We start from the raw sequence: 13,335 nt of genomic DNA on the forward strand, positions 1-13,335 counted from the left end.
TGGGTTTTTGATTAATTTTCTCTTCAGCCTGGAAAGTGTGTGAGGTCTTTGTCCGTGCGTGTGTGCGCGTGTATATGTGTGTGTTTATATCTTTCTTTGCAACTCAGTTGGGAGCTGGCTCTAGCGATGTTTAATTGCGCCCTCCGTTCTTAACAAGAACGCTCAATGTGCCAAGAAGGCCTTGGAAAGCCATTGTTCCCACTGCCTCCATCCCATGGGCTGCTCCTGCGCACGCATTGAGGGACCACGGGTGGCAGGGCAGTGCTCAGCTGGGACCTCAGCCGTAGGATGCATGCTTCCTGCCTGTCTTTGTACTGGTGGTGTTTAAGGGATTCGGAGACCAGGGGAACAGCTTTCCCTACTCCATTAATTACAAGTGACAGCCACCTCCCCCACACCACAGTCCCTGACAGGCATTTTTCTGAGCCAACCTCCCAGGGGATTACAAGGCTCTTTAAGGAAGAAAACAGCTTTCATTCTCTCATTTTTAATGACTCCACTTGGTAGGTAGGGGAGGACTACATGACTGTGCAGATGGCAGTGACCTGCCTTCTCCTTTTCTTTCTTCTCCTTTGTGCTAAGGGGTAAACTAAGGGACAGCACCATACAGAGGGAGAAAATGGGGATTGAGCCAAAAGGCCCAGTTTGAATCCTGGCTTTTGGCATTTTTCCTGTTTGTGTGCCTGTGGATACATCATTTACCCTCTTTGGTCTCAGTTTGCTACTTGTAAAATGAGGACAATAACACCAACACCATCACCACCGAATGACACTTCTTACGATACTGTGGATGAGAAAACGCGTGTGAAAGCCTTTTGCAAAATCTTTTATAAATCATTGCTGTTTTATTTTACTATGCAGAGTTGTTTCTTAGACCATGACTTTGGCCTTTGAGGTATTTATTTCGGGGGGCGGGGAGATCCAAAATGATTCATTGACTGGAAGGCAGACAGGGGACCAGCCTCCAGCCTCCCAGGTGTTGTGGATGGCAGCATTGCCCTGACAATGTGGTATGCAACCAGGAGAGAACAGATTAAGGGTTCACTATCAAAACAGCTGTCACAGAGAGAAAGTAATCTGGAATATTCCTTTTTTGACATTATAACGGAAAGGGCTCTGGACCCAATTGTTTTTAATTTCTAGGCTAATTGATTTGTGGGTGAATGATTCCGGAACAATAACAGTGTTTCTGGCTGGAGACAAGGAAAGACCCCAGGTCCCAGGTAACATGCCTGTATTGTAAGCTGAGGTCTGGGAGACTCAGGCCTGTGCTCATGAGGTTTGTGATCCTGAGCAGTTGACCTAATTTAAAAGGGTCTCGATTTCCTTGGAGATCATAGACTAGAGGATCTTAAAGGTGACCTCATTTAAGGATTTAAGACCTGATGAAACGTTCTTTCAAATACAGGAGGTCTTAAACTGTTGTGCCACTAAGAAACTATGAACCTATACAAAGTCCAAATATAGTTTAGAGACCACCCAACTCACACCAAAGGCTCAGAGATGATGATGTCGTCTGGCATCAGACCCCCATTCTCAAGGGAAATGCAGGCTGATGGGAAAATGCCGGTGACCCCCGGCAGAGAACTCAAGGTTAACTCTCCCCTGTAAGAGAGCCCTTTGCTTGGCAATATCCTGACTAAGCTAAAAGTCAGTGATCCACAGATGGAGAGAAAGGGGCCGTCTCCGTGTAAAACAATGATAACTTTAACATAACTGGCTGCTGGGTAATTGAGCATTCTGCCAGGTTGACTTCAGGACTGAGAGAGTTTACAGAAGTAAAAAAAAAAATGACAGCAGTAATGCATATTTGCATAGTGATTTTACCTTTTATAAGCCCTTTTCCATATATTTTTTTCTCAATTGTTATTACATCATTCCCCAGAAAACCACCTGGGGGTAGTTTATTTTAAAAATCTGAAGTGATTCTTTTTAAGTAGGAATAAGCTTGGGTAAGCATGCTGCACCTTGCTTTATAAGTATAGACAGGTCTTTGAAAAGCTATATTTTATGGAAATATAATTGTGTGACTCATATCTTAATGTGCGAGGGACATTTAAAGACTGAAACCTTGCATAGGATTTTTAATATAAACTCTTTCTTATTCATCTGTTGTTACAATTTTAGATGTGGGAAAAAAATCAGGTTTTCTTAAAGTGGGGCTATGTGGCTTGGATTCCAAGATCAGCATCCACTGCCCCAAATCTCATAAAAGTGGCATCTAATTCAATGAGGGAGAGATTGGTGCTTCTGATGTCAGCATGGAAAATAAGCAGCTTTATTCTTCAGTTTGTAGCTCTCTGAGGTCAGCTCTGCCATAAAGAAGTAGGGAAGCATGAGAAAGGACAGAGAAAATAACAAAAATAACAGCTGAATCATTTCTAAATAGAAGAGTCTTTGCAACTCACAGATGGGCATTAATGTGTTGTTATAAATGACTTGCCATCAATTACTAGTCTATGAGAGAGGGGCTGATGGTTGGGGTGTGAAGTTAGTGCTATATAATTTTGAGTCGCATCCTCTGGGACTAGAGCATAAAAGCAATTAGACTACAGTGCATTTTAAACAAAAGCAATGGACAAGCCTTCCCAGTTCACATTCTCTGTCCCCAAACTCTGGCAGGCTTGGAATCAATGACAGGATTGGTATAATGGCTCCAGACATGGAATCTCTCACTTCTGAAATTAAGCTTGAAGAATTTACTTATTCAATGTACAACATTGTGAGAGTTCTGTAGTTTGTTCTCATGGGGAGTTTTAGAACAAAGAAGGCTCCATCTCACAACCTGCACTACTGAGAATAACAAGGAAAGCCCTTTTCTGGGAGGGGGTGATTTAGGCTGAAAGGGTTGGAAATCTTACCACTGTAAATACTGGAAACTCATTAGAAAGTTTTACACAGCCAGACTAAAGGACCTCTGGCTTCCCACTTTTATTGGCTGGATCTCTGTTAATACAAGTTTGCTTATATTAACTTATTATATAAGTTATATTATATATAACTTATATATTAACTTATATATAAGTTATATAATTAACTTATTATATAAGTTTGCTTATATTAACTTATTATTAATAATAATATTAATAATATTATTAATAATAATTTCTTGATTATTATATCAAGAAAATACTCAGATTTTCACTAAAGAAGTAAGAAACACTTCCTTCCTACAGCTGGACAAGCAGTTAAAGTTGAATTTTTGTAAGTATAGCTGAAGTTAACCTATGTGGACTTACGGTGTACATACTATGTGTGTTTAAAGGCCATAGATGAATATTCAGGCACTACTGGCAAGACTGGTTGTTATTATCTCTCAATACTGGTGTGTGAGAACACATGTGCATGCACAGACGTGTACACTTCCTGTGCCCAAACAAGTCAGAGATTAAAACTCGAAAGTACTGTTCTCATTTGTGGAGATGTTCCCGAAACCCTGCAAGGACGGGAGGCTGTACATCTTTGTAAACCAAGGGCTGGTGAAGAATCTGTAGCTGTAAACAAAGTCACAGACTGAGTCACTAAAAACTCGGGAGGGACCCAGTGCCACCGCTACTACAAAAAACAGGAACTACATAGCCAATACTGTGACTAACACTTAGAATGAACCATCTCCTTGGAAAGAGTGTATGGAAGCAGCCAGTCTCCAATAGGGCTGCGGACATCAGCACTTTGGACAGCTCCTAGGGCAGCACTCAGACAGCGCCAAGGGCAGGCACTACCGTTTCCCCCCATTTAAGTGTTCCCCTCATTCCGGAGAACGTGCTGACAAGCTGATCATCAACTATTATTTGATATTAATCTGTAGCAACAACTTCTTCTCTCTCCCCATCACCCAGTATCTTTCACCCAACTCCCCAACACCCTCCAGTCACACACGGGGGACTGTCTTACGAACACCTGGTGGTGGATGTTTCCACGCGCGCTTCTAATTGGTTGGGAAGCAGCATCCGCCACAGGCACTGTTTAGTTTCATTTACCTCCCCTGCATCTCACAGGAAAGAAATGGTCAATAGTTCAAATAAAGAATCATCCCGGTCAGCTGCAAAATATGGCTACTTGCATGGTAATCACAGCAAGTCTGTCAAATCAGTGATTTCTTTATTCCTAAGAGGAAGGGGCTTTTCCTAAGGGTTATGGTTCTACCACCCAAGGAGCAGCTGGACTCTTCACAAGCAGCTGCAGAGGCTGGCAAACCAAGAGGTCTGCTTTGGCTCAGAAACTCAGTTTGGCTCCTGCCACCCCTGGCAACCCCACTGCGTGTCTCCGTGGCACGTGTTCCACACACAGCTGGGCAGTCCGCGTCTACTTAGGAGGTATCACAACCAGGGGCGGCCCCCGCTTGGGCCTCCACATGAGGACCTGGGCATCATTGGCATTAGGCTTCACGAGTGCGTTAGGGGGGATGGGTTCCATCCGGCTCAGAACCCGGGGCTGCTCCTGCTGAGTCCTGCCCACTAGCCGGGCCCGTTGCCCTAACAGCTGAAGAGGGTCCACTTCGATGTCCACTCTCATCCTCCACTTGATGGTCTGCAGAATGATCTTCTCCTTCGTGGTGGTGTTCATGGCTACCAGCCAGGTGGTAAAACTTTGGTCCCTCTTGATCCTGGTGAGAAGTGGCACGTTGCTGTCACTCACTGGCACTGCCCATGTCACGCTGGGGTAAAAGTTATCATTCATGCTGACGGAGAACCTGGAGATCTTGTTGGTGGGGCCAACCAGGGTCACAGTCTCTGTGGTGTTCCCGTACCAGGGGTAGCTCACCCCATCTGAATCACTGATGGCTTTTACTCTTCCTTCCCTCAAGTCAGGCAGTTCCCAGCTTGACCTGGCAAAGCAGAAGGGACACACAAGAAGAGCACGAATGAATTCTTTTTAAAATTGGACAGGCGCCCACCACTTACTAACAGTCAAATTGGGAAAAATGGGAAATTAGGAGGGGGAAATTTAGGCCAAAAAGTTCTATGCTGGGCTGTATCAGGATTAAATGAGAAAAAAAGCAACCAAAATGAAATAATGATAATGATAATAATAATAATAATAATAAATAAAAACCAAACGTAGTGCCAAAGTAAGTTAAGTAAAAGCCTAGTTGACCCAATGGAAAAGCCCAAAGGAACAGCGACGAGACCACCAACAGTTATCTACTCATTGGGATGATTGCGATGAGTGGTGTAGAGGTCACCCATGACAGGATGCACCTTCATGGGGAGAATGTGTTTGAATAAGATTTGACACCCAGAAGAGGTGATACGAAATTTAACTTGAAAGGATGTAACAGAAGGAGAGGAAAGGAGGGGTAAAAGAGGTGAGGGTCAACGTTCTATTAATGTCTTAGAAAAGCCATAGTAGTAGAATTTCTATTCAACAGAGCATCTTTAAATTCTACCACTAAACCAAACCAACACTCAGAAAACAGGTCAAAGAAAAGCCGTGATGGAGTGCTGGTTACTTTCCCACTAAAGCTAACATGCTTTGTGGAAACTGCTATGGGCTGGCATGTGTGCTCCCTCACATGCTGCTCTCCCCTAGGCTTGGAGTCCTGGCTGGAATCTTCATCGCCATGATTGTGACCTTGGCATTCTGAGTACCTGTCTACTCTTCCCGTCCATCTCCCATCCTTGCACAGAACAACAGAGGGGCACATGTGGCCATCCTTAGCCTATGTATCTCCTCCCAGGGTATGCTGCGTATAATGATGATACTCATAATGGTCATGACTGATAATTACGGAGCATTTACCCCATCCCATCCACGGTGTTATGTTCTCTGTTATCACAGTTTATGTTCAAAAGATTCCACACTATAACTGGATTTTCTTTCTTTTTTTTTTCAAGAGAGGGTAGAGGCCTAAAAGCATTGGTATATATCAAGTGTCCTATAGATTCTACAGATTCTAAGAGGTTAGATTGTTTTACTCTAGCGTCTGTGATTTTGATCATTGTATCATACTGCTTCCAAGTACCCATGGTAAAGGGAACCTATGCTGTACAGTGATATAACTAACAGCCCCTAGCACAGTCATGGGGAATTTGACAGGATCCTAATAGTGACATTCTACGTATTTCCACCCCTGGAACCAGGAACAACAGCAATGCTTGGTAATAATGCCTATAAGTCAATAATTAAAGAATGGTGAGTTTTCCATTTATTAGCTAAGAGGTGATGGCCTTGTTTGATATAAAGTTTTCCCCCTTCAGAGATGATAGAAGATCTGGCAGGGCTTATCCAAATGGTAGAAAAGGGAGTTACTTGCTCAAGCTGATACTGATGATGTCTCAGCATCCCCTACTAGGGACCATGGAAACACTGCTGCTTCTGGCTACCCCCATGGTACTTTCTATGCCAGTCACCCCAGCATAAGTGAAGGGAAGACTGGACCTCCTGGGGAGGAGGTGAGCCCGCAGCTGCAAGAGGCTTTTCTCTTGTCTTCATGCCCTTGATGACTGTTGGGAATAATTGTAGTGTATTATGGTTGGCAGAAGCTAAGTAACAGAAACTGACCCGATGCAAACCCGAAGAGTGCTCATCTTACCGTGCATGCTGGTGTGCTGTGCCAGGCGGAGCTCCCAGATCTATCTGTAGCTCCCAGTCTTCTCCTTCCTCCTCCCTCCCTCCCTCGCTCACTTGCTCTCTCTCTCCCTTCTTCCTTCCCTCCCTCCCTCCCTCCTTCTTGAGACAGGGTCTCTCTATATAATCCTAGCTGTCTCTGAACTTGCTATGTAGACCAGGTTGACTTTGAACTCAGAGATTTGTGTGCTTCTGCCTCCTGGGATTAAAAGTGTTCACCACCATGCCTGGTATCACTTCTAATATATATACCTCTCCTGGTTCTCTTTGAAATTCATGGCCTCTTTTTAAAACCAACTGTTGTCACACACATATATATATTCCTAAATACAGTGGCATATATATATATATTCACATCTTACTGTACAGAAAGGAATGTGTTGCTTGAGTATATATAATTATGCATGAGTTAGTATGGTAGAGAACAAACTGGCTAATGTGCTTGCTGGGTTCATGAAATGACAGCATTGGAGTCACTGTGCCCCAACTAAGGGGCCAAGACAATGTCATCACTGGATATTATTTCCAAAGCTCAGTTTTTATTTTTCTAAGTAGTCATTCTGGCACTTTCTGAGTGGCTAGGGCACAGGCATTCCCAGCAGTGCCAGATAAGGCTTGCTCCCTGCCCTTCCCACAACCAACTGTGCTGTGTCCAGTCTGGAGAACTCTGCTTCCAGTGGATGTGCTTCTTATTCCACTACAATGCTGACCTTTTCGGGACTGGGTACCCTGATGGCCAATCCAATTCCTTTGTCTATAACTGAGTTACAATTCACATTTTGCCTTTATCTCCCTGCCTAGAGCCAAGGGCAGAGACCTGAGACCGCACACTCTCGAGGACAGCCTAGTTGGAAGATAATAAAACTTAGTTTGGTTCTAGATTTTCTCACAAGTGGATATGGTGTAATGAGGTCCACTAGTGTGCCTGTCTCAGAAAAGAAGGAAGAGAGTGGCCTCATAGGACGCTCTGGAATGCATGTATATCCTAAGCTTCTTAACCACCACACCCCAAGGATGTACCTGGCAGAGCATAGGCTTGGACTTGTGACCTTAGGAGGCTACACTTCTGTCTCATTTTGGCCCCTGTCTTACAGTTGCTAGAGCTCAAAGTGGGTCTCTCCTACAGCCCCATGGAGCCAATGACTACTTCCATCACGGAGGGGTGGCTTCACTTAGGAAATAACCAAATCCATTAAGACTAAAACCTAGTGAAGGAGAGTGGCTTTCTATCAGAAAGTTATTGAATTTTCATTTCTTATATGAAAATTAGATATTTATTCCAAGACAGTGGCTTGAAAGAGCTTGGCCTATAAAATGCAGAACTGGCTTATATAGGAGATGAGATGGCAGTGATTTTCCGAGAGGCCCTTTTTAAGTTCCAACAATGGTAGCCTGGAGTCCCTTGGTGGGTGTTAAGAGGACGTCTGTGATCAGGATGCTGAAGCACTTCAGATCCCGCATGGTCCAAACAGAACTCCCCATCCCCACCTCAGAGCTGGGCCTTCCCCTCTCTGCCACATCCAACCTTTCAGGTCAGAAGCAAGGGCTACATCTGACCTTCCCACCCCTCCCAGAGACTACCACAGCCGCCACTCAGCATCTTATGACTTCTGCCGCACAAGTCACGTGTAGATTTACTTCCTTTTCTCTGTCCACCTCTCACTGCTTTCACGTGATCCAAGCCTTTAGCATCTCCTAAACGGTCTACTGTGGTGCCCCACTAACTGGTCTCTGCATTCAATGCTGATTCCTCCCACCCCCTGACTTCATCACGTAGGCTGCGCAAGTTCTCAAACTTGTTTGCTCTATACATAAAATCTTTCTGTGACTCTTCACTGGGTCACTCATAGGATAAAATCTGAGCTCCTCACCAGCACAGACCTGGCTCGCTGTGACCTGTCCTCTCTGACCCCACGTACCCTGCTGTTTTTCTACTTCACTCCTTAGCTCTTGCCGCACCCTTTGCCCACACTGCTCTTCCTCCTAATAAAAATCCCCTGTATCTATCCACTTGCCCGCTGGAACTCATTGTGAGCCACCCCCCCCCCGCCAACAGGAAGAGCACTATTTCCACCAACCTACGGGTGTGTCCAGATTGACAGGTGCAGATTACATCTTAACTTTTAGTTTTTATGCCTCTTTCTTCATTAGATGTCAATTTCCTGGGAATTGTGACTTACTTTTGAATCCATACCAAGCACATAGCTGGCATGCAACTAAAACTTGCTATTTCTCGGATGGATCCACATCCGTGATTATATGAGCACCACAAACAAGACTCAGTCTGTTAAACACACCACACACACACACACACACACACACACAGAGAGAGAGAGAGAGAGAGAGAGAGAGAGACAGACAGACAGACAGACAGACAGACAGACAATATGAACTAAGGAGGAAGGATGGGGAGCGAGGGGTGAACCTGAGAGGAATTAGGTCTGGAAGGGAGGAGAAAAGGTGAATATAATCAGAATACATTGTTTGCATCTCAAAGAATTAATAAAATATATTCTAAAACCTTAATATTTCTCAAAAGGTTAAATATTGTATTTGGATCATTTTCATGCCTTTATGTGTGGAGCTTGGTAGAACTTGCGCACAACAGAATCTTTTATCACAGCTCTACACTTTAGATACTTGTTCGCTTCTAAAACCCCAACATCTATTATTCATCTAGAATCTATTATTAGGATAGCTGCACACCTTGCACTGAACGTTATTTGTCTTCGGGGGGAGGCAAGCCGCCACACTTGAAATGAGTGAATTAGTAAGCATGAATGTATTTCAGAGACTATTTTTGCCAGCACACAGCAAACATATGAAAATGAGTAGCACAAACTCCCGAGTGTGGCCGGCTCCGGATGTGTAGAGATCCACAGAGGCACAAGTGCTGGGGAGGCTTTGCAGAGGGAATGGGTTGCGGGAGCTAAAGACGGGGCCTTCTCAGCTGGGGGGTTTCACCAAAGGCCAGAGCAGCACCAGGCATGCGACAGAATGTCCAGGAAACAGAAGGGACGACTTGGGGAAGTGAACATTGGAAAGAGTGAGAATGGAGCGGTGGCTAGGGTGGCCTTGGCTTGATGGGTGTCTTGAATAATGGACTTTGGCATTTGGACGTCATCTGAGCAGCGGAGGGACTTGCACTGGAAGCTGCTGTGCCAGGGACGGTCAGGTTCCTCAAAGGAGAATTTGCATGTTGGAGAGAGCGGGGATGAGTAGAAACATTTACAATGCTGTAGGTAAAATCTATTGATTATCTATCTATCTATCTATCTATCTATCTATCTATCTATCTATCTATCTATCTATCTATCTATCTATCTTGTTTTGAGACAGGGTCTCATGTAGTCCAGGCTAGACAAGATCATGCTGTGTACGATCTGTGGATCCCCCTGCCCCAAGTGCTCGGATTACACATGCGTACCATCACTGAGCCTGGCTTACAGAATCTATAAGGAGTCTTCACCAGGTAAGGGAGGGGTACATCACAAAGTCACTAAGTACCAAGACAGATCCTCTGAGCTTTGGGGCCAATCGCATAGTACAGACACACGAAGGGAGACAGACTCAAAGTGTCACTCAGATGAGCCGAGACTGCGTATGTCTATAGTGTTTACAGAGGGAAGACGCTTGTGGTCTGTCTTTGACATCCTATCCTCATCTTTGAGCTTACTCATAATGGAGTTGTAGGTTTTAAACCTCCCAGCTTCGCCATGGATGAGTGAGACAGGGCCAAGCTTGCTGTGTCCTTTGCTCAGAATGCAGTGCCAGGAACATGGTGTATCTGTGACACTCTTGGTTCCTCCCTAGCTTACTCCTCTCTCCCAGGGTTCTCTGCTGGTCTTGCCCACCGCTTAACAGTTGAACTTTGGAAGGTTTGATTGTTTGTTCTCTTTTCCTTTCCATCTCTTTATGGTTTCTTAGGACCTACCTGGCCTCAGACAAATCATTCTATCAGCCTCAGGCTCCTCATGTGTAAAATGGGAAGAAAAAAAAGCTCCTGGCAGTCCCTTGATCTGAGAGTTAGTACAAGAATAGGACAAAGTGTTGGCGTGTGAGTGAATGCTTTGTAAAGCACACCGCTCTCTGCCCATATTAGTTATTATCTCACTCCTTGCTTTCTCCCACGACCTTTCTCTTCACTGTGATAAACAGTGTTTTCATTTTAAACAATCAGCCATTGACCCAAAGCTCCCAGCTAATGCACCCGCCAATGGGCCTAATAATGAAAACATAGATTATGGCAACCTTCACGCTTTCCGTCTTTCTTTTAGAAGAAGCAAATCTCAACCCCACAGCTCACACTAAACATTTCCCTCAAATGAGCTGTCCTGAGCACACTCTGACTTGGCCAGTGTCCCCAGTGTGAACAAGGGCCTGGACCGAGCAGCCTCTCCGAGAAGGGCCACTCTACACCCCTAATCCTGGGAAACCACTGAGGAGGCAGGGGACCAGGTAGCAGGGCTGGATGGCAAAACAGAGGTCTGATTCTAAATTCCCCACTTTCTCACAGGGCCTCTCCAGTGCTCAATGGCCCCGGACTCTTGAGTGTAGTAGTCATGGATGACCTTGACTGAGGTGCACTGGTGTGGCCACATCAGCATCAAATACCGAGACATTCTGGTACAGCTACGAGCCAGTCTCTCCTCCTCCTCACTGGGCCTTTTCCCTGGCTACCCAGGTTTACCTAAACTTCCTTAGGTAATTCACCAACTTCAAGGGTTAAAACAGGCAGAGCAGAGGGACGCCACCATCTTGTTCTCCCTGTGAGGTTGAGCTCAGTTCTGACAATGTCACCCCCTCACAGCTGGCTGTGACATCCTCACTACTGGTACAGTTGTCTAACCACTGCGTGGAGCCTGGTCTTTAAAGGGTTACCAGCTGCTGAGGCAACTATGCTGCACTTAGATGGGGCGAGGTGGGTGGTGAGGGGCTCAGACCTTCGCCCTTAACCTTTGGTGACGGAGCCTAAGGAGTGACCAGTCTGTAGAAGAGAATGGCACCTACTCTGAGAACTCAAACTTTCCTAGAGTGTTGAAGAGAGCACCACGCTTCCCACGCAGGAGCCTCGGGTTCTCTGCCATCTCTGGCTCTGTGGCACCTCTCCTTGCTCCAAACTCCACCCTGACAGGATCTGGCCTTAGTCCTTGTCAGGCTGCTGAAGAAAGGAGAGGTATGGAGCAGGTGAGGGCTTGGCTCAGTGCTGAGGCGAAGGGGGCAGAGGTGGTGCGCGGGGGGGGGGGGGGCGGGGGGGGATGGTGCAGCCACCCAGGCCAAGGCACTGTGTGTCTCCAGATGAGTCACAAATCCCTCTGCCTCTGAGCAGCCACTCAACTTCTCAGCCACCAATTCCCAGCCCTGGCCCTGGCCCATGTCCCAGTTCTCAGATGGTTTGTACCATGATTGCAGAGTAAGTTTTAAAATTAGGATTTTCCTCATTCTGCATTGTTTATGTCAGGCTCCGAGAAGCCGGTAAAAACCACCCGCCCACCGCCTGTGCTGCCTCCTTCCTTTCTGACCACATCCGCTTCTCTTTGGCACACAGGCAGACATTTTTTCCCCCTTCTATTGCAGAAAAGAAAATTTCCATGTTTTCCAAGATTTCACAGTCCTGGCAGAGGCCTCATGTTTAAGTGGAGGCTTCTCTCATTTCCCACCTTCATGCTCGGTTCTACTGACTTTCTCTAGCACCCCGACACCCCCGAACACGCTTACCCTTTAGAATGTGGGGTCATCTAGCCCACCTGGGACTCAGGGGTCTCTGCTGACTTCTCTGTTTGACAGCCCTGCGATTTCAGGTTGGAGGCCAGTTTTCTGGGTCACGTCTAAGGATGGTTTGCCTCTGATTTCAGTTGTTAGCTTCTTGGAGCAGAGCACCCTTTCTTCCCATCAGCTGCAAAAGCCGGCAGCCTCGCACACGGAAGGGTGCTTAGTCATGCCTGCAGGGCAGTTCTGCAGACCCAGCCTGTGTCTCTTATAAGGACCATGCCCACAGGCCACACAACAAGCCCTTTTGGTCCCTTAACACGCACAAAGCTTAATGGTTGACAGAGTCGTTCTTCCTCAGCCCTCAAGGAACTCTGAGCCCATGGGGTGACAACCATGGTCCAGATGCTCTTACAAAGAAGTGAAGTACTATTCATGCATTGGTGCTGTGTCGGCCAAGAGGAGGCAGTGGTTGGCACATTACAGGTGCTTCACAAGTGGGTACAAATATGTATGTTGCTCTTTTCAAACCAGTGTCAACTAACTGTGACCTGAGAGCCTTTAAAAGGAACTTTCTTCCCCTCACGCAGACAGAATTGGAGTATTTTACTTTCCTCTGGAGGAGGTGGAAGGAGGGTAAACAGCCTCACCTTATTTATTATTCAGTGGGTACGCTGAAAAAGAGAAACGACTCAGTCATGGAACAAGAAGAAACCACATTTCTTTCATATCCTTTTCACAAGGTTTTGGTGAGTACTTACTTTGTTCCAACACTATGTTCAACTTTATGAGTGACACAAACGACCTAGCACACACACACACACACACACACACACACAAATGTAAACACACATGCTTGCCGTCACTCACTCTACAAACATCTCACAGGGGAAAGGTTACTCTCCTAAAACCGAGGTATGCTCAGAGGCTGTTGTTCATTTTCTTCTAGGGACTCTTGAGCTTGGGCTCCCTGGTAAGCTCTTTCACTCTGAATTTTCTCTCACATCCAAGGGGGCAGAATACACACCAGAATAGGTAAGTAAGTCCTGGGTTAGT

General features: G+C 45.8%; 1 protein-coding gene across 1 annotated transcript in view; it reads right to left on the reverse strand.

The window, feature by feature from the left end:
- Fam78b (family with sequence similarity 78 member B) overlaps nucleotides 1–13,335 on the reverse strand; it is an 89,311-nt gene that overhangs the window by 8,014 nt on the left and 67,962 nt on the right. Inside the window, exon 2 of the mRNA XM_087906323.1 lies at nucleotides 3,901–4,828. Coding sequence (XP_087762449.1) covers nucleotides 4,306–4,828 — 523 coding nt within the window. The 3' untranslated portion in view covers nucleotides 3,901–4,305. The remainder of the gene's footprint in view (nucleotides 1–3,900; nucleotides 4,829–13,335) is intronic.

The sequence above is a fragment of the Myodes glareolus genome, chromosome 5 (genome assembly GCF_982192425.1).
Source record: "Myodes glareolus chromosome 5, mMyoGla1.1, whole genome shotgun sequence".
Lineage (NCBI taxonomy): Eukaryota > Metazoa > Chordata > Mammalia > Rodentia > Cricetidae > Myodes > Myodes glareolus.